Source organism: Triticum aestivum, chromosome 5A (genome assembly GCF_018294505.1).
Source record: "Triticum aestivum cultivar Chinese Spring chromosome 5A, IWGSC CS RefSeq v2.1, whole genome shotgun sequence".
Lineage (NCBI taxonomy): Eukaryota > Viridiplantae > Streptophyta > Magnoliopsida > Poales > Poaceae > Triticum > Triticum aestivum.
The window spans coordinates 11,871,558-11,892,289 of NC_057806.1; the positions used below are offsets into that span (position 1 = coordinate 11,871,558).

Below are 20,732 nucleotides of genomic sequence, written 5' to 3' on the forward strand. Positions count from 1 at the left end.
TCCTAGATGTTTGCGGGGTATATGGATACATATATAGGAGGAAGAAGTAGGTCGGTGGAGCAATGAGGGGCCCACGAGGGTGGAGGGCGCGCCCAGGGGGTGGGCGCGCCCCCTGCCTCGTGGCCGCCTCTTTGATTGCTTGACGTCCACTCCAAGTCTCCTGGATCACATTTGTTCCAAAAATAACACTCCCGAAGGTTTCATTCCATTTGGACTCCGTTTGATATTCCTTTTCGGTGAAACACTAAAATAGGCCAAAAAAACAACAATTTGGGTTGGGCCTCCGGTTAATAGGTTAGTCCCAAAAATGATATAAAAGTGTAAAATAAAGTCCATTAACATCCAAAATAGATAATATGATAGCATGGAGAAATTAAAAATTATAGATACGTTGGAGACATATCAGTGTGCCGCACTGCAAACATATATGTCAGATGTTACCCTTGTAAGCGAAAAGGAACAAGATATGATTAGGACACCCTTGTTCACTTATGATTCAGCTAAAAGCTTGTCCTTACGGAGGAATTGCGCGTCAACGTCGTCTTCCGAACCCGAATCTCCTAGCAAAGACATCTTCCCTCGCTTAGGAGCCTCTACCTCCAAATCTTCGGAGGCGGTCGTCTTCTTCCCATGCGGGGAAGGGATGTCAGCGTCCCCTTCTCTTTTGTCTTTGGAAGAGGGAGTCCCAATCTCCCCGGACATAGCGTCCGGTGTACCTTTAGAATGGAGGCCGCCTTTGGCCTTCTTGCTCTCCTCCTTGTCCTCCTTCACCGGCACTTGATATGGTGCCGGAGCCAGCATCCTTGTTAACACAGGATCGGCTGAGTCTTCGGGAAGAGGGGCCGAACACCTAATTCGTTCCGCCTTCTTTACCCAAACCCGTTCGAAGATGGTTTTCTCAGTGCTACGGGATATTTAACTAAGCTGTGTCCAGGAGTCGAGTACTTACCGAGGTATCCGGGTGGTTGCAGTCGAGGCCAATGTCTTCGGTGGTATCAGGCCACTGCTTTCGTGTCCTGAAGAATAACTTCCACATTCCTTTGTGTGTAGTGCCGAAGAAGTGTTGAAGGGTCTGTGGTCCTTCCGGATTAAACTCCCACATGCGGAGGGGCTGTCGCTGGCACGACAGGACCCGACGGACTAGCATTACCTGGATTACATTGATGAGGCTGGTGTCCTTTTCGAGGAGGCACCGGGTGCGGCTTTGTAGCATCTGCACTTCGTCAATTGATCCCCAGTGCAGCCCCTTATTAATCCAGTATGCGAGCTGTAATGGAGGGACAGATCGGAATGCAGGTGTAGCTGCCCACTTGGTACCACGAGGTTTAGTGATGTAAAACCACTCCCGCTGCCATAGGTTGGAAGCTTCCGTGAAAGAGCCTTTGGGCCAAAAGGCATTGGTGAGCTTGTTCACCGTAGCACCACCACACTCCATTTTTTGCTTCCCCTTGATAACCCACAAGTATAGGGGATAGTAACAGTTTTCGAGGGTAGAGTATTCAACCCAAATTTATTGATTCGGCACAAGGGGAGCCAAAGAATATTCTCAAGTATTAGCAGCTGAGTTGTCAATTCAACCACACCTAGAAACTTAATATCTGCAGCAAGGTATTTAGTAGCAAAGTAATATGATAGTAGTGGTGACGGTAGCAAAAGTAATATTTTTGGTTTTATAGTGATTGTAACAGTAGCAACGGAAAAGTAAATAAGCGAAGAAGAATATAGGAAAAGCTCATAGGCATTGGATTAGTGATGGATAATTATGCCGGATGCGATCAATCATGCAATAGTTATAACATAGGGTGACACAGAACTAGCTCCAGTTCATCAATGTAATGTAGGCATGTATTCTGAATATAGTCATACATGCTTATGGAAAAGAACTTGCATGACATCTTTTGTCCTACCCTCCCGTGGCAGCGGGGTCCTATTGGAAACTAAGGGATATTAAGGCCTCCTTTTAATAGAGTACCGGACCAAAGCATTAACGCATAGTGAATACATGAACTCCTCAAACTATGGTCATCACCGGTAAGTATCCCGATTATTGTTAATTCGGGGTTAACGGATCATAACACATAATAGGTGACTATAGACTTGCAAGATAGGATCAAGAACTCACATATATTCATGAAAACATAATAGGTTCAAATCTGGAATCATGGCACTCGGGCCCTAGTGACAAGCATTAAGCATAGCAAAGTCATAACAACATCAATCTCAGAACATAATGGATACTAGGGATCAAACCCTAACAAAACTAACTCGGTTACATGATAAATCTCATCCAACCCATCACCATCCAGCAAGCCTACGATGGAATTACTCACGCACGGCAGTGAGCATCATGAAATTTGTGATGGAGGAAGGTCGATGATGATGATGGCGATAGATTCCCCACTCCGGAGCCCCAAACGGACTCTAGATCAGCCCTCCCGAGAGAGTTTAGGGCTTGGCGGCGGCTCCGTATCGTAAAACGCGATGAATCCTTCTCTCTTATTTTTTTTCTCCCCGAACACGAATATATAGAGTTGGAGTTGAGGTCGGAGGAGTATCAGGGGGCCCATGAGGTAGGGGGCACGCCCACGGGGGTAGGCGCGCCCCCACCCTCGTGGATAGGGTGTGGGCCCCTGGCCTTGATTCTTTTGCCAATATTTTTTATATATTCCAAAAATAATCTCCGTTGATTTTCAGGTCATTCCGAGAACTTCTATTTCTGCACAAAAATAACACCATGGCAATTCTGCTGAAAACAGCGTCAGTCCGGGTTAGTCCCCTTCAAATCATGCAAGTTAGAGTCCAAAACAAGGGCAAAAGTGTTTGGAAAAGTAGATACGACGGAGACGTATCAACTCCCCCAAGCTTAAACCTTTGCTTGTCCTCAAGCAATTCAGTTGATAAACTGAAAGTGATAGAGAAAAACTTTTACAAACTCTGTTTGCTCTTGTTATTGTAAATATGTAAAGCCAGCATTCAAGTTTTCAGCAAAGATCATGAACTAACCATATTCACAATAACATTTAGGTCTCATGTTAACTCATATCAATGGCATAATCAACTAGCGAGCAATAATAATAAATCTTGGATGACAACACTTTCTCAAAACAATCATAATATGATATAACAAGATGGTATCTCGCTAGCCCTTCCTGAGACCGCAAGACATAAATGCAGAGCACCTTTAAAGATCAAGGACTGACTAGACATTGTAATTCATGGTAAAAGAGATCTAGTCAAGTCATACTCAATGTAAACTAACAATAATACATGCAAATTACAGTGGTGCTCTCCAACTGGTGCCTTTTAATAAGAGGATGATGACTCAACATAAAAGTAAATGGATAGGCCCTTCGCACAGGGAAGCATGGATTTGTAGAGGTGCCAGAGCTTGATTTTGAAATAGAGATGAATAATATTTTGAGCGATATACTTTCATTGTCAACATAACAACCGAGAGATCTCGATATCTTCCATGCTACACACATTATAGGCGGTTCCCAAGCAGAATGGTAAAGTTTATACTCCCCCACCACAAGCATCAATCCATGGCTTGCCCGAAACAACGGGTGCCTCCAACTAATAACAATCCTGGGGGAGTTTTGTTCGCAATTATTTTGATTTGATTTGAGCATGGGACTGGGCATACCGGTGACCAGCCATTTTCTCGTGAATGAGGAGCGTAGTCCACTCCTCTTGAGAATAACCCGCCTAGCATGGAAGATACAGACAGCCCTAGTTGATGCATGATCTATTCGAGCATACAAAAAAGAATGTTTATTTGAAGGTTTAGAGTTTGACACATACAAATTTACTTGGAACGGAAGGTAGATACCGTATCTAGGAAGGTATGATGGACTCATATGGAATAACTTTGGGGTTTATGGAATTGGATGCACAAGCAGTATTCCTACTTAGTACAAGTGAAGGATAGAAAGAGATTGGAAAGCGACCAGCTAGAGAGCGACAACAGTCATGAACATGCATTAAAATTAATCAACACTGAATGTAAGCATGAGTAGGATTTAATTCACCATGAATATAAATATCGTAGAGGCTATGTTGATTTTGTTTCAACTACATGTGTGAACATGTGCCAAATCAAGCCACTCGAATCGTTCAAAGGAGGATACCACCCCATCATACCACATCACAACCATTTTAATAGCATGTTGGCACGCAAGGTAAACCATTATAAACTCCTAGCTAATTAAGCATGACATAAGCAACTATAATCTCTAATTGTCATTGCAAACATGTTTGATTCATAATAGGCTGAATCAGGAACGATGAACTAATCATATTTACAAAACACAAGAGAAGTCGAGTTCATACCAGCTTTTCTCAACTCAATCAGTTCATCATATATCGTCATTATTGCCTTTCACTTGCACAACCGAATAGTGTGGATAATAATAATAGTGCACATGCATTGGACTAAGCTGGGATCTGCAAGCATTCAATTCAAGAGAGAAGATAAGGTAATATGGGCTCTTTGTTAGATCAACAATAATGCATAAGAGAGCCACTCAACATTTTCATTATGGTCTTCTCCTCTCGACCCCCAAAGAAAAGAAATAAAACAAAACTATTTACACAGGAAAGCTCCCAACAAGCAAAAGAAGAACGAGAAATCTTTTTGGGTTTTGTTTTTAATTACTACTATTATAGACATGGAAAGTAAACTAACTAAAAGCTACAACTATTTTTTTTTGTTTTTCTTAAGGTTTTTCAAACACACAAGAAGAAAGCTAGAAAAAGAAAATAAATTAGCATGGATGATACAATGAAAAAGTATGAGCACCGACAATTGGCATGAGTGTGTGAACATGAATGCAATGTCGGTGAGAGATACGTACTCCCCCAAGCTTAGGCTTTTGGCCGAAGTTGGTCTATGCCCAAGGATCAAAACTGTAGCTGGGGTCACACTGAGAAGGGTCCTCAGGTTGCCACTGGTTGGCGATCTCCTCCGGATTCCATTGATAAACATACTGACGGTGAGGATTAGATGGTGGCTCCGGATCTGCAACTGACATCTGGCTCCGGTAGTCATGAATGGCCTCCGACAGAACAAGGTACATGCCTGAAAATATGTTGAACAAAGAGGACGCAGGCAAAGTAATAAACTCACAATAATTTTTGTTAAATATCAATTTATATTTGAGTGTCTTCTTCTTATCGTTAATAATAAACTCATGTGCTACCATACTCTTGTAATCTAGAACAATAAGAGGCAACAACTTTTCCTCTTTCTCATGATGTCTGATAGGTATATTAAAGTGTGCAGCAAGGCGGGAGGCAAAGATGCCTCCGAGGACGGGGCCCTTAGTACGGTTCAGATTTAACCGTTTAGCAACAATAGCGCCTAAACTGAAAGTAGTATCATGAAACAAGGCTTGGCGCAAAATGACAATATCAGGGGCACTAAGGTTTCCACAATTCCCGCGACCAATTAAGCATCTACTAGCGAATATTGCAAAGTAACGTAGAACAGGAAAATGTATGCTAGTGATTCTTGCATCGGAAACTTTCCTCGTTTCCCCTACAACAATTGTATCAATAAATCCCTCCACATCATTACGATGTGGTTCCTCTATGCTGCCCTCAAAGGGTATCAAACAGACCCGGCAAAATCATAAAGTGACATCTCCTTATGCTCATCATATAAATAAAATTCCACCGAAGGTGGTGATCTCCTAGCATGGAAATGAAAATTTTGCACAAAGATATTGGTGAGTAAGAGATATTGTTCACGCTGGTCGTGGAGGAAGGCGGTGAGGCCTGCATTCTCAACCAAATGATAAAAATCCTCATAAATCCCAGCTTCTCTCAAGAACTCATCACAAGGCCATTCACACGGCCGAACCTCCGCAGTACGAGGGAGAGTATACTTGGGCTTCTTGTTCTCCTCACTTTGCTTATCCTTCGAGCTTCGGCTCGATGAGCACCTCAAAAATCTCTTCATCTTTTTCTGAAAATTTCTGAAAATTTTAGTAACTTAAAATAAAAGTGAACCAAACTCAACAAGATTGATAGCAACTACTCCTACAAGTGCCTAGAGGCCATATCATGCATTAAAACTACTTTTGACCACATAAATTTGACATGCAAGCTCAAGAACAGGGTCACCTAAGAAGCAAAAAATTGCAATAAATAAAGCACTAGAACAAAAACTAATTGGACCATTGGAGGAGTCACATACCAAAGAACAATCCCCCAAAGCAGTTTTGTGAGAGGAGCTTTGAGCAAGGAGATAAAAAATGACAGCAAGATGAGCGAGAACTCGGGTTTGAGCTGGCTAGTGATTTTTTCAGGAGCAAGACAAAGTGTGTGGGTGCAAGGATAAGTGGAGGGGACCCACGTGGGGTCCACGAGGCAGGGGGCGCGCCTAGGGGGTGGGCGCGCCCTCCACCCGTGTGGGCACGTGGTGGGTCCCCTGGTGTGTTCTCAGTGCCAGAAATTCTCAAATATTCTAGAAAAGTTATATTTAATTTTCAGGTCATTTGGAGAACTTTTATTTTTGGGGTATTTTTTATTGCATGGATAATTCAGAAAACAGACAAAAATACTATTTTTGCTTTATTTAATATAAATAACAGAAAGTAAAAAGAGGGTACAGATAGTTGTGTTTTCTAACTTCATCCATATCATGCTCATCAAAAGGAATCCACTAACAAGGTTGATCAAGTCTTGTTAACAAACTCATTCTGAATCGCATGAAACCTGAAAATTTTCGAATAACACTAGGTTACCTCAACTGGGATATGCACATCCCCAACAATAAGAATATCATATTTTTTTCTTGACAGTAGGAAGGGGAAATTCAAAACCTCCAATAGTAATCGTTGAAAATTTTCCAATAGAACTAATACTATGGACTTGAGGTTGTTTCCTCGGAAAGTGTACCGTATGCTCATTACCACTAACATGAAAAGTGACATTGCCTTTGTTGCAATCAATAACAGCCCCTGCAGTATTCAAAAAGGGTCTACCAAGGATAATCGACATACTATCGTCCTCGGGAATATCAAGAATAACAAAGTCCATTAAAATAGTAACGTTTGCAACCACAACAGGCACATCCTCACAAATACCGACAGGTATAGCAGTTGACTTATCAGCCATTTGCAAAGATATTTCAGTAGGTGTCAACTTATTCAAATCAAGTCTACAATATAAAGAGAGAGGCATAGCACTAACACCGACTCCAAGATCACATAAAGCAATTTTAACATAGTTTCTTTTAATGGAGCATGGTATAGTTGGTACTCCTGGATCTCCAAGTTTCTTTGGTATTCCACCCTTAAAAGTGTAATTAGCAAGCATGGTGGAAATTTCAGCTTCCGGTATCTTTCTTTTATTAGTAACAATATCTTTCATGTATTTGGCATAAGGGTTCATTTTAAGCATATCAGTCAAACGCATACGCAAAAAGATAGGTCTAATCATTTCAGCAAAGCGCTCAAAATCCTCATCACCCTTTTTCTTGGATGGCTTAGGAGGAAAAGGCATGGGTTTCTAAACCCATGGTTCTCTTTCCTTACCGTGCTTCCTAGCAACAAAGTCTCTCTTATCATAACGTTGATTTTTTGATTGTGGGTTATCAAGATCAACAGCAGGTTCAATTTCTACATCATTATTATTGCTAGGTTGAGCATCAACATGAGCATCATCATTAACATTATCACTAGGTTCATGTTCATTACCAGATTGTGTCTCAGCATCAGAAATTGAAATATCATTGGAATTCTTAGGTGTGTCAAGAACAGGTTCACTAGAAGCATGCAAAGTTCTATCATTTTTCTTTTTCTTCCTCTTAGAAGAACTAGGTGCATAAATATTAGTTCTTTGAGAATCTTGTTCAATTCTCTTAGGATGGCCCTCAGGATACAAATGTTCCTGATTCATTTTACCACCTCTAGTCATAACTCTAATAGCATTATCATTCTTCTTATTATTTAATTCATTGAGCAAATCATTCTGAGCTTTAAGTACTTGTTCTACTTGAGTGGTAACCATAGAAGCATGTTTACTAATAAGTTTGAGTTCACCTTTAACACTAGCCATATAATCACTCAAGTGTTCTAGCATATCAGCATTGTGTTTCAATTGTCTACCAACATAAGCATTGAAGTTTTCTTGTTTAACCATAAAGTCATCAAACTCATCCAAGCATTGGCTAGCAAACATAGTAAATGTGATTTCACATTTATCAAATCTATAGAGAGAATTTACCTTTACTACCTGTGTAGGGTTATCAAGACCATGTATTTCTTCAATAGGTGGTAAATTCTTAACATCTTCAGCTTTAATACCTTTTTATTTCATAGATTTCTTTGCCTCTTGCATATCTTCGGGACTGAGAAATAGAATACCCCTTTTCTTTGGAGTTGGCTTATGAGTTGGTTCAGGAAGTGTTCAATTATTTTCATTAGTCAACATATTATTCAATAGCAATTCAGCTTGATCAACAGTTCTTTACCTAAAAACACAACCAGCACAACTATCCACGTAGTCTCTGGAAGCATCGGTTAGTCCATTATAAAAGATATCAAGTATTTCATTTTTCTTGAGAGGATGATCAGGCAAAACATTAAGTAATCAGAGAAGCCTCCCCCAAGCTTGTGGGAGACTCTCTTCTTCAATTTGCACAAAATTATATATTTCCCTTAAAGCAGCTTGTTTCTTATGAGCGGGAAATATTTAGTAGGGAAGTAATAAATCATATCCTGGGGACTATGCACACAACCAGGATCAAGAGAATTAAACCATGTTTTAGCATCACCCTTTAATGAGAACGGAAATAACTTAAGGATAAAGTAATAGCGAGTTTTCTCATCATGAGTAAACAGGGTGGCAATATCATTTAATTTAGTAAGATGTACCACAACAGTTTCAGATTCATAGCCATAAAAAGGATCAGATTCAACCAAAGTAATTAACTCAGGATTGACAGAGAAATCATAATCCTTATTAGTAATAAAGATAGGTGAAGTAGCAAAAGCAGGGTCATATTTCATTCTAGCATTCAAAGACTTTTCTTTAAGCTTAGCTAATAATTTCTTAAGATCAGATATATCATTGCAAGCTAAGAAGTCTCTAGCAGTTTCTTCATCCATAACATAACCCTCAGGCACAATAGGCAATTCATCTCTAGGGGAGAATCTTCATCATCACTTTCATTAATATTATCAGTTTCAATAATTTCATTCTCTCTGGCCCTAGCAAGTTGTTCATTAAGAAATTCACCTAGTGTCATAGTATTATCAAGCATAGAAGTAGTTTCATCATAAGTATCATGCAAAGCAGAAGTGGCATCATCAATAACATGCGACCTATCATAATCAATAGCATGTGTAGGTGTCACAAGTTTACTCAAAACAGAAGGTGAATCAAGTGCAGAGCTAGATGGCAGTTCCTTACCTCCCCTCGTAGTTGAGGGAAAAATCTTGGTTCTTTGATCTTTCAAGTTCTTCATAATGATAAGCAGATATAAATCCCAAGTGACTCAAAGAATAGAGCTATGCTCCCCAGCAACGGCGCCAGAAAATAGTCTTGATAACCCACAAGTATAGGGGATCGCAACAGTTTTCGAGGGTAGAGTATTCAACCCAAATTTATTGATTCGATACAAGGGGAGCCAAAGAATATTCTCAAGTATTAGCAGCTGAGTTGTCAATTCAACCACACCTGGAAACTTAATATCTGCACCAAGGTATTTAGTAGCAAAGTAATATGATAGTAGTGGTAACGGTAGCAAAAGTAATTTTTTTGGTTTTATAGTGATTGTAACAGTAGCAACGGAAAAGTAAATAAGCGAAGAACAATATAGGAAAAGCTCATAGGCATTGGATCAGTGATGGATAATTATGTCGGATGCGATTAATCATGCAACAGTTATAACATAGGATGACACAGAACTAGCTCCAGTTCATCAATGTAATGTAGGCATGTATTCCGAATATAGTCGTACATGCTTATGGAAAAGAACTTGCATGACATATTTTGTCCTATCCTCCCGCGGCAGCGGGGTCCTATTGGAAACTAAGGGATATTAAGGCCTCCTTTTAATAGAGTACCGGACCAAAGCATTAACACATACGCTGCGTTTGGATGTCTCCATTGGTGAGCTCTGTATTGAATTGGTCTGGAATTCCAAATCAGTGAGGAAATTGAAATGGCACAAATACGAATTCACATGTTTGGTTGTTCACTGCATTGCCCCTTGAAATGCCTATGAGGTTGTAATACCAAATCCTGCTTGGATGACAAACTTTGGAATTGCATAGCTATATTGCCATGAAAATTATACTCTACTGGGGCATCTCCTTTGGCCATGGAGCAGAAGAAATAAATATGGCAGTAAGAAATAAATATTCTAGCAATGTCCTTTGACCATGGAGCAGAAGAGGAGCAGCAGTTCCTTCGGCCATGGAGTAGAAGAAAGGCAGAGGACGGCGAGCAGGGAGGAGGGCGGGGCGTGGCCGAGGAGGGCGGGGCACGGTGGCCGGGGAGGACGGCGGGGCGTGGCACAAGGGGGCGGGGCGCGCTGGTCCTGGGGCCGCCGCCGACCTCCATGGCGGGGTGTGGCTCAGTGGGGCGGAGAAGAGGAGTTGGGGAAGGGCCAGGGAGGAAGGGACCTGTGCCGCCGTCGGACTCCATGGTTGTTACCGCCGCCACCAACCTGCTAGGTCGCCGCCGCCGCCCGCCTGCTACCTGCTAGGTCGTCGCGAGGTCGCCTTCTCGTATCCCCTCCTTTCTCTCTTCTATTTTCTTGTTGCGGGCTCGAACAGGTACGTTTTGCGGGAGGTGTCCATTTCAGTCCAATTCGAAGGGGTAGCCCTCCGAAACGTGCGAGGGAGATTTACGTGGTAGCCAAAACGGACTGAATTGGTTTTTCATTTCCAATACGAATTCAGTGTCCAGCCAAACATCTGTATTGATGTGAGATGATTACCAAATCCATTTCCAGGGCTCCAATGGAGACATCCAAACGCAATGATAGTGAATACATGAACTCCTCAAACTACGATCATCACCGGTAAGTATCCCGATTATTGTCACTTCGGGGTTAACGGATTATAACACATAATAGGTGACTATAGACTTGCAAGATAGGATCAAGAACTCACATATATTCATGAAAACATAATAGGTTCAGATCTGAAATCATGGCACTCGGGCCCTAGTGACAAGCATTAAGCATAGCAAAGTCATAGCAACATCAATCTCAGAACATATTGGATACTAGGGATCAAACCCTAACAAAACTAACTCGATTACATGATAAATCTCATCCAACCCATCACCGTCCAGCAAGCCTACGATGGAATTACTCACGCACGGCGGTGAGCATCATGAAATTGGTGATGGAGGATGGTTGATGATGACGATGGCGACGGATTCCCCACTCCGGAGCCTCGAACGGACTCCAAATCAGCCCTCCCGAGAGAGTTTAGGGCTTGGTGGCGACTCCATATCGTAAAACGCGATGAATCCTACTCTCTTATTTTTTTCTCCCCGAACACGAATATATAGAGTTGGAGTTGAGGTTGGAGGAGCATCAGGGGGCCCATGAGGCAGGGGGGCGCGCCCGGGGGGTAGGCGCGCCCCCACCCTCGGGGATAGGGTGTGGGGCCCCGACCTTGATTCTTTCACCAGTATTTTTTATATATTCCAAAAATAATCTTTGTTGATTTTCAGGTTATTCAGAAAACTTTTATTTCTGCACAAAAATAACACCATGGCAATTCTGCTGAAAACAACGTCAGTCCGGGTTAGTCCCCTTCAAATCATGCAAGTTAGAGTCCAAAACAAGGGCAAAAGTGTTTGGAAAAGTAGATATGACGGAGACGTATCACCCCTCGATTACCTTCGGCTTCACATTAAAGGTCTTGAGCCATAAACCGAAGTGAGGGGTAATACGAAGAAAGGCCTCGCACATGACAATAAACGCCGAGATGTGAAGAAAGTAGTCTGGAGCTAGATCGTGAAAATCTAACCCGTAATAGAACATGAGTCCGTGAACGAAGGGATGGAGAGAGAACCCTAGCCCCCGGAGGAAGTGAGAGATGAATACGACCCTCTCGCCGGGTTTGGGAGTAGGGATAACCTGTCCTTTAGCAGGTAGCCTATGGGGAATTTCCGCGGTCAGGTATCTTGCCGCCCGGAGCTTTGCGATATCCTCCTCTGTGACGAAGGAGGCCACCCACCGGCCTTGAAGGCTGGGTCCGGACATGACTGGGAGGCTTGGAGCAATTAAGTTGAAACCTGGGTGTTGGAATTCGAGATTGGAAAGGTTGAGGAAGAGGTAGGCGCGGAGGAGAAAGACGGGTCTGAGCCCCTTTATAAAGGCGATGAATATCAAACGCCTCCTCATAGGCCTTAAAGCCCGCCTATTCCCAAGGGATCATGCCAACGGAACAATTGGGTTATCCACGCCCATATTAATGAGAATACCGTGATAAGGGGACATGATCTCTGCTTCGACAAGACGTGCCAATAAAACCGCGTCTTAAAACGTGGAGCGGGAGGCTAAAAAATGGTTCGAAATAATGGCCGGGCTGGGACGTGATGTCGTGCTACAAAAAATGTCAGCAAATTGGACTTGTAAAATATTATACTCTTTGCGGATATATGTGGTGTTTGTTTTACAGAGGCGGACATGTTCTTTGTGTTCGAGAGCTGTTTTGGAGTATTCGGAGGAGGAACCCGCCTTCAATGTCGAAGACGATCTGCGCGCCGGACGCCTCATCATTGAAGCCTGGTTTAGGGGCTACTGAGGGAGTCCTGGATTAAGGGGTCCTCGGGCGTCTGACCTGTTGGACATGGGCCGGACTAATGCATGGGCTATGAAGATACAAGACAGAAGACTCTCCCCCGTGTCCGGATGGGACTCTCCTTGGCGTGGATGGCAAGCTTGGCGTTCGGATATGAAGATTTCTTTCTCTGTAACCGACTTTGTACAACCCTAGTCCCCTCCGGTGTCTATATAAACCGGATGGTTTAGTCCGTAGAGGCAATCATAATCATACATGCTAGACTTCTAGGGTTTTCGCCATTACGATCTCGTGGTAGATCAACTCTTGTAACCCGCATACTCATCAATATCAATCAAGCAGAACATAGGGTATTACCTCCATCAAGAGGGTCCGAACCCGGGTAAAACTTCGTGTCCCCTGTCTCCTGTTACCATCAACCTTAAACGCACAGTTCAGGAGCCCCTACCCGAGATCCGCCGGTTTTGACACCGACACGCAATCCTGAAAAAACAATTTTAACGTCACCAAATTCAACAATGATGATGACTTCCTTCTTCTCTCCAACGATCAATCCATGTGGAACGAGGCTTTGAACTCTCCCGACCTCCTCTACGTTGGCTACGACATATTAAGGTTGAAGACCTGACTTTTTTTTCCGAGGATGGGCCTACAAGGGCCATCTTTGCTTTGAGGACATCCCTAAAGCATGATGGTTAGCTCGAGAATGTGACCAGCTCGTCAACGATCGAGTCGGGCGGAACCATGCTGTGAACTCTTTCGACCTCCTCTACGCCGGCTATGCCATATCGAGGTTCAAGGCACGGACAAAATTATGTGGAAAGGAGTCTTTCATCATGCGTACAAGGTTTGTCTTTTTTTGTTGTTGCTGCTTTGAGGGCATCCTCAAGCATTTGGTTAGCTTGAGAGCGACGACCTGCTCCTTTTCATCAGATTTTTTATGATGGTCCCCAGTTATTCAAGTAGGAGGTGTCCGCTACTACCTTTGGTTGTGCCCGACTGTTCCTGGAGCCCATTGGTGATGCAAATGATCTCAATCTGGAGAAGTGCCCGTGTGTCTCCCGGTTAGTATGAAGTCAAACTTGATAAAGTTTTTCCCGCAAAAAAAAACTTCATAAAGTTTGACCATATTTATATGAAAAAAATATCAACATCTACAATACTTAAGCTATACTACAATTTAAAACTGAATTCATGACGTATCTAATGATATTGGTTACATATTATGAATGTTGATGCTTTTTTTCAATATAAAGTCGTATCAAGTCTGACTTCAGACAAAAATCTTATATGCGGAGTAAAACATACCGGGGCCCAAAAGAAAAAATAATACCGGAGGGAGTATAAGAAAGAAAGCTCCTTATAAGTAATGAAAAATCTTTTGGCCCCTTGAACAAGCATTGGTTAAGACGATCCATCCCGTCAGTTTCCGAGACACGAAAGCCCCTTCCATGCGGGCCCCCGGGAGAGCGCGCGCCCACTGGCCCCACAGGCAGCGGCACGGCTAAAAACGGGGGGACGCTTCCCTTTCATCTCGCGACTATAAAAAGGAATGGGCGGCCCTGTCCTCTCCCCTCTCCTCGCCTCGCCTTGTCCGCCCTCCGCTCCATTCGTTTCGATCTATTTCGGCTTCCTCTCCTCCAAGCTTCGGCCATGGCCGCCACGATCCAGTCCGTGAAGGCCCGCCAGATCTTCGACAGCCGCGGCAACCCCACCGTCGAGGTACGCACGCGCCCCCGATTTGTACGTTCTGCTCCGGTCCGACTCGATCTGGTAGGACGGCCTGGTTTCGATCTGGTGATTCGTCCGTCGGCCGTGGGTCGGGGCTTCTGGGGCGCTGGCCGTAGGTTTCTGATGCGCTAGATTCGAGGGGTTTTGGGTGGGTGGGACGGTAGGTAGGATGCAGATTACTGTTGCCGAGGGATGTGCTAGATTCGATGTGAGGTGGGTTGTTTAGTCGGATTACTGTGGCGCTCGTCATGCATTTAGATCGGCTGGTCGCCATGCCCTGTGTTTATGTAGTCATTGCGGTTTCGTGCCCTGGTTGTTGCTTAGTGCTTATCGTTTGATCTGTGCATAATTCCGTAGTGTGAAGTAATGTGACGAAAATCTAAATGAGTGTAGCATCTCATTCTGGTCCAAGTGGCATTGGGTGTGCAGGTAGGATGTAAAATGTCGTTTGCTTGTTGCCAATCCTTGGCCAGTTTTTTTTTCATATGTTAGATAGATTTGACGCAAACTGGCTTGTTCAGTCAGATAGATGCTGGGTAGAACGATTTTTTATTTTGCCTGCCAGCCCTCCATTGTTTGTTTTCACAGTGTGTATCAACAGATGGTTGTTCGCTGTGCTTGGTGTTTATATAGCTAAATGTAGCCATATGGCCTGTGTCCTAGTTGCATGCGGCATTGTCTGGATTTTATTGTTTAAGCTATGCACAATGCCAAATTGTAAAATATTTTGGCAAGTTATTTGGCTAATCTCATGGTTTTGTGCATCAGGTTGATGTGTGCTGCTCAGATGGAACCTTTGCCAGGGCCGCTGTTCCCAGCGGTGCATCAACTGGTGAGTTATTTTGTTATTATCACCACTCTCTTCTTTTCAACCTTAAGTTTCTGCTTTGGTTTCCTGAGTTCCTGACTAGTGAAGGCACAAACTCTTATTTGGATCATTATTTATGGAATGTTATTGTATTGGTTTTGTTTAACTAGTCTTGTCTGAATCATCCCTCTTATGTAGGTGTTTATGAAGCTTTGGAACTGAGGGATGGTGGATCTGACTACTTGGGAAAGGGTGTATCCAAGGTTTACATCCATTTGAGCGAATTTTATCTTCACATTCTTTAAATCTATGTCATAGTTAATAGTCATGTAATGTGGCTGCTGTATATGTTTTTTTTTTTTGCCTCAACTCTATGCTTCTGTTACACTAGCAATATTGTTGCCAGCTTTTGAAATTTTCCTACTTGTTTACCAAATTATTATGCCAAATGGACCAAACAGTGCCATCTTTCCAGTTATCCTGTTTGTGAGAACAAGTTATTTTGCCATGTTGGTTTCATACAATGTTTCCTTGTGCTGTATAACTTGATGTTTCTAGTTTAATGTGGTAGGTTGTAGCTTTTTTTCTTTGATATCTCATTGCCGTTGATTATGTGTAGTAGCTTAGGATTATGTATTTATGAAGTGAATAATCATGGGCAATATCTCTTGTGCACATTTTCTTATTTACTAAAAAACCAACTTGCTCAAGTACTGTCATGAAATGAACAACTCAGGATCATTTAGTGCTTGATGTTTCACTATAGCTATCCGGGTTTTTTCTATTGTAGCGAATAGTCCATTTGCATGCATAATTTAGTCTTTTCTTTGTATTTACATGTATTTTTCCTTTTTTCTTTCACAGGCTGTTGACAATGTGAACTCGATTATCGCGCCAGCTTTGATTGGCAAGGTTAGCATTGTCTCTGCCCCCTTTTCTATTGTGATATGGGAGTTGAATGCATAATTCATTCAGTGCTCTCTTTCCTTCCACAGGACCCTACAGCTCAAACTGAGCTCGACAACTATATGGTTCAGCAGCTTGATGGAACCAAAAACGAATGGGGTTGGTGCAAGCAGAAGGTATTACATAATCCACAACGAGTTTTACTTGGTGCCAATGCTAATTTCCATATGCAGATCCCCTTCTGACAGCTCAATTTCTTCTGTATATTCAGCTTGGTGCTAATGCAATCCTGGCTGTGTCACTAGCTGTTTGCAAAGCTGGAGCCAGCGTCAAGAAGATTCCGCTGTACCAGGTGTGCATCATTGCTAATCAACTCTTTTAATATTCTACATTTGTTTGCTATTGCCTAAAGTCTTTGAACATGAATATATTCTTCACTGCAGCACATTGCCAACCTTGCTGGCAACAAGCAATTGGTTTTGCCTGTTCCTGCATTCAATGTCATCAATGGTGGATCCCATGCTGGAAACAAGCTTGCTATGCAGGCAATGCTCTGAACTAAGATTTTCACATCTTTCATCATGTTGTTTTCACACATTTCTTATTTATGCCTTTACTTGCATATCTGCAGGAGTTCATGATCCTTCCTACTGGAGCTGCCTCATTCAAGGAGGCAATGAAGATGGGCGTTGAAGTGTACCACAACTTGAAGGTAATTCTTTCATCTTCTTTTTCTCTTTGCTATCTTGTAAAAAGCAAATTTACTAAAACTAACATTTTCTGTGACAGTCTGTTATCAAGAAGAAGTATGGACAAGATGCCACCAATGTTGGAGATGAAGGTGGTTTTGCTCCTAACATTCAGGTATTTCCCTGTCCTTAGAGGTTTAAGATCAGATTTCCTTGCTTTGTTATGCCTTGTTATTTCGTCGACAGTTGCTGATTGTCATGTTTGGACGTATAGAACTACTGTGTTGTTATAAATTGAGGTCAATGTTTGTGGGGTGTGATCTGAGTTCTTTTTGTTTTCGGGTGTTGTAGGAGAACAAGGAGGGCCTTGAGCTCTTGAAGACTGCAATTGAAAAGGCTGGATACACCGGCAAGGTTTGTCTGCTTGAATTAATCTGTTGTCACACACTTCTCAGTGAGCTTTTAAGTTAGTGACTGAAGGAGATTTGTTGGTTTGGGAAATTCTAGGTTGTCATTGGAATGGATGTTGCTGCTTCAGAGTTCTACAATGACAAGGACAAAACCTATGACCTCAACTTCAAGGAAGAGGTAATTAGCCCCATGGTTTGTTTTGTGGCAACAATTTGTTCTCTTTTCATGAGCATTTTTAACATTGCCCTCCCTTGCTGTAGAACAACGATGGTTCCCAGAAGATATCTGGAGATAGCCTGAAGAATGTATACAAGTCATTCGTGAGCGAGTACCCCATTGTGTCGATTGAGGACCCATTTGACCAGGATGACTGGGTGCACTATGCTAAGATGACTGAAGAATGTGGAGTGGAAGTTCAGATTGTTGGTGATGACCTTCTAGTCACCAACCCAACCGTGAGTGATTTGTTTTCTGTGGTGTAGGTGAGCATTTTCATTCTGTTGGATCACTGTAATTAATTTGCTGTATCACTATGTTGTGCAGAGAGTTGCAAAGGCAATCAAGGAGAAGTCATGCAATGCTCTTCTGCTGAAGGTATTATTCTCTTCAAACAGAAGCTGTTATTGATTCTTCTCCTTTGGTCGTCATAGTACAAGTACTCCTTCCGTCCATAATAAGGACCTGATCAGATGGAGTATGCACTACATATTCTGATTGTTTCATCCTTTTCATGTGTAGGTTAACCAAATTGGATCCGTCACTGAGAGTATCGAGGCCGTGAAGATGTCAAAACATGCCGGTTGGGGTGTGATGACCAGTCACAGGAGGTACATACTAGATACTGCCTTGTTACCCATCCGTTTCCCCCTTGTTTCTATCGTTATTACCATTTGTATGCTTATGTACATTTGTGGTGTGCAGTGGTGAGACTGAGGACACATTCATTGCTGATTTGGCTGTCGGTTTGTCCACGGTATGATTTTATAATCTTCATTTTAATTGTTTGTCTGAATAATTTTAATGAGACTACTGTTTTTTCTCCTCTGGATCTATCAGGAGTAACTGACCAATGTTTCTTCATGTGCAACAGGGTCAGATCAAGACTGGGGCTCCCTGCCGCTCAGAGCGGCTTGCCAAGTACAACCAGGCAAGTGGCTTTCCTGTAATTCTTGCACTGCAGAACCATTCTCCTGATATTCTGTTGACCAACATGACCTCTCACAATAACAAAAAACAAATTGTTCTTCCTCTTTAATCTTCTGTTCGATGCAATGTGCTCATTTAAGAAAGATTTCTCATCTTGTGTTTGGCGTTAGACTGATCTTGCATGTTTGGTTTCTGATATTCTTTTGTTCAGTGTAATGTGTTTATTTGAGCATTCATGTCTTGTTTTTTTTATCGGTTTCCCAAATTTACACCAAGGGGTTGTTTCTTTTCTAATTGGAACAGCTTCTGAGGATCGAGGAGGAGCTGGGCGCTGCCGCTGTGTATGCCGGCCTCAAGTTCCGCGCACCGGTGGAGCCATACTAGATGGGATCTGCATCTGAGACACCACCACTCTGCACTTGTTTTTGCGAAAGTGGGCGTGTGTCTTAACTCGCGGAATGAACTATGGTTGAAGCTCTTAGGACTTGTCGAGCAATAATGTACCGCATGTTGCTGTGAACGGGACGGATATGTACCAAACTTGCTCCAATTTTGGTCTTTGTGGTGAGCGAGCAAGTACGCCTGATTACCTTTTGGATCTGTAGTAAACTGTTTGGCTGTTGGCATCGTATTTGGCGTCACTTTAATCTTGTTGCAGAAAGCATGCTTTTTGTTCGCCATTCCTAATTTACCACTGTTTTCTGTCATCTCTCTGTTGTTGTTATTATTGTAGATAAGAAACCTGCTTGTAAAACAACATACTAGTAGATGAATAAAAGAGGAAATGTGAGTACCTAAATGCAAGTACTACATACGGATGTATAGTTTGACACTCATTTTGCTCTGCAAGTCTCTTATTGTTGGAATCTTAAAAAAAAAGGAACACAGGGAGCACATGATAACGCAAATGCTTGTGTTTGTGGAAGTGGCCGAACCTTGGGCCGCTCGCTCCCAAGAAACCCACCCACGCGGACGCGCCTGTCTGGCCCAGCCACACCTTATCTCTTTATCCCCTGTCCACTCGATGTTCTCTTCCACTCTTCAATTCAATTCATGGCGTCTTTCCTCTTTGCCTCGTCCACACCCATCCCGTCTGTAGCAGGGAACAGCGCACCGTCTACGACCGGCTCTGCCAGTGCTGGATATGGTGACCGCGGGCTGGAACCAGCAGTGTTTTTGCTGCGAACCCTGGTGACCACGGGCTGGAACGAGCTGCATTTTTTGTTGTGCCCGTGGTGACCACGAGCTGGAATCAACAACGTTTTTTGCTGCGTTCGTGGTGACCGCGAGCCGGGCAGTGGACGTGGCGTGATATTGCAACCGAGACTAGAGCGCGCTGGAACGGTCTTGCTATCTTCTTAACTTCAGAGAAAGTGTACCTCCTGGGTTTTGATGTGCCATATGTCCTAAGAAACATTTCAACCTTCAAATGTATTTCTTGGTTATATCTTGTCTTCAGTGAAAAATAAAAGGGCAGTGGCCACCATCGACAAAATAACAACTAATGTGACCACCGATGAAGTAGCTGAATAAAAGAGAATAGCTAATCAGCATGTCGCATCAGGATTAAAGGCCTTTACTTTGTGTTTGTTATGGAGACAAGAGGATGTTAGAGCCAGAACAGGCAGCAATAAGTGCTTGTGCATTAATGGAAGACCTTTCCTATTTTTATAATTAATTTCTTCCTCTTTTGAAATAGAAAAAAAATGGGTTAGAGCAGTACCTGCAATAACTTTGGTACGCAGTCCTGCAAATACAAATACGAGAATGAGATCCGATGGATGGTCCCAGTAAACAAAAGGAAGTAAAGTCATAGAAAAATGTTGCTCAACTAACAAGTGTTTTAGTACTGCCTAGTGTCTAGCGCCGCTGCAATACATTGCCCTCGTGGGATACGATGGAGTTGCCCTAATGGAACGGTCTTAGATTTTGAAGAAATACGTGTACAATGTTTATGCTTTTTCTAGGGCAAATCTTCGTCACGTCTTATTATATAATAATAGGAAGAGAAGAAATCGGTATAAAGGGAATTAGATAAACTGTGCTACACAGAGATCGCTCAACATCCTATTACAGAGCGAAATGCAGGCAACAAGTAACTCTGCTATGAAGTAGGGATCAATCTAGAACCAAGGTTTCTCTTGCTCCTGCTTATGCAAGCTTTTGTCTGCTGTATCTATTTTTGTTTTGATTTTCTCATTCAATGTCTGTGTCTGACTATCTGGAGTTCTGCCTTTTTGCTGCTGTTGAGTTATGTTCCAGAGG

At 42.6% G+C, this 20,732-nt stretch overlaps 1 protein-coding gene across 2 annotated transcripts; it reads left to right on the top strand.

Annotated features, from left to right (window-relative positions):
- The first annotated feature begins 14,310 nt into the window (after positions 1 to 14,310).
- On the top strand, positions 14,311 to 19,174 carry LOC123102003 (enolase). Of its 2 annotated transcripts, XM_044523257.1 has the most exons (17): positions 14,311 to 14,498; positions 15,276 to 15,339; positions 15,514 to 15,578; positions 16,180 to 16,227; positions 16,311 to 16,397; positions 16,493 to 16,573; positions 16,665 to 16,766; positions 16,853 to 16,933; positions 17,011 to 17,085; positions 17,262 to 17,324; positions 17,418 to 17,498; positions 17,582 to 17,776; positions 17,865 to 17,915; positions 18,060 to 18,148; positions 18,243 to 18,294; positions 18,412 to 18,468; positions 18,771 to 19,174. In XM_044523257.1, exons 1-17 carry the CDS (start codon positions 14,430 to 14,432, stop codon positions 18,849 to 18,851), a joined length of 1,341 nt encoding a protein of 446 aa, XP_044379192.1. In that variant the 5' UTR covers positions 14,311 to 14,429; the 3' UTR covers positions 18,852 to 19,174. The 2 variants fall into 2 exon arrangements, with proteins under 2 accessions (XP_044379192.1, XP_044379191.1); XM_044523256.1 differs by lacking the exon at positions 18,771 to 19,174 and having other exon boundaries at positions 18,412 to 18,591.
- Positions 19,175 to 20,732: the final 1,558 nt, after the last annotated feature.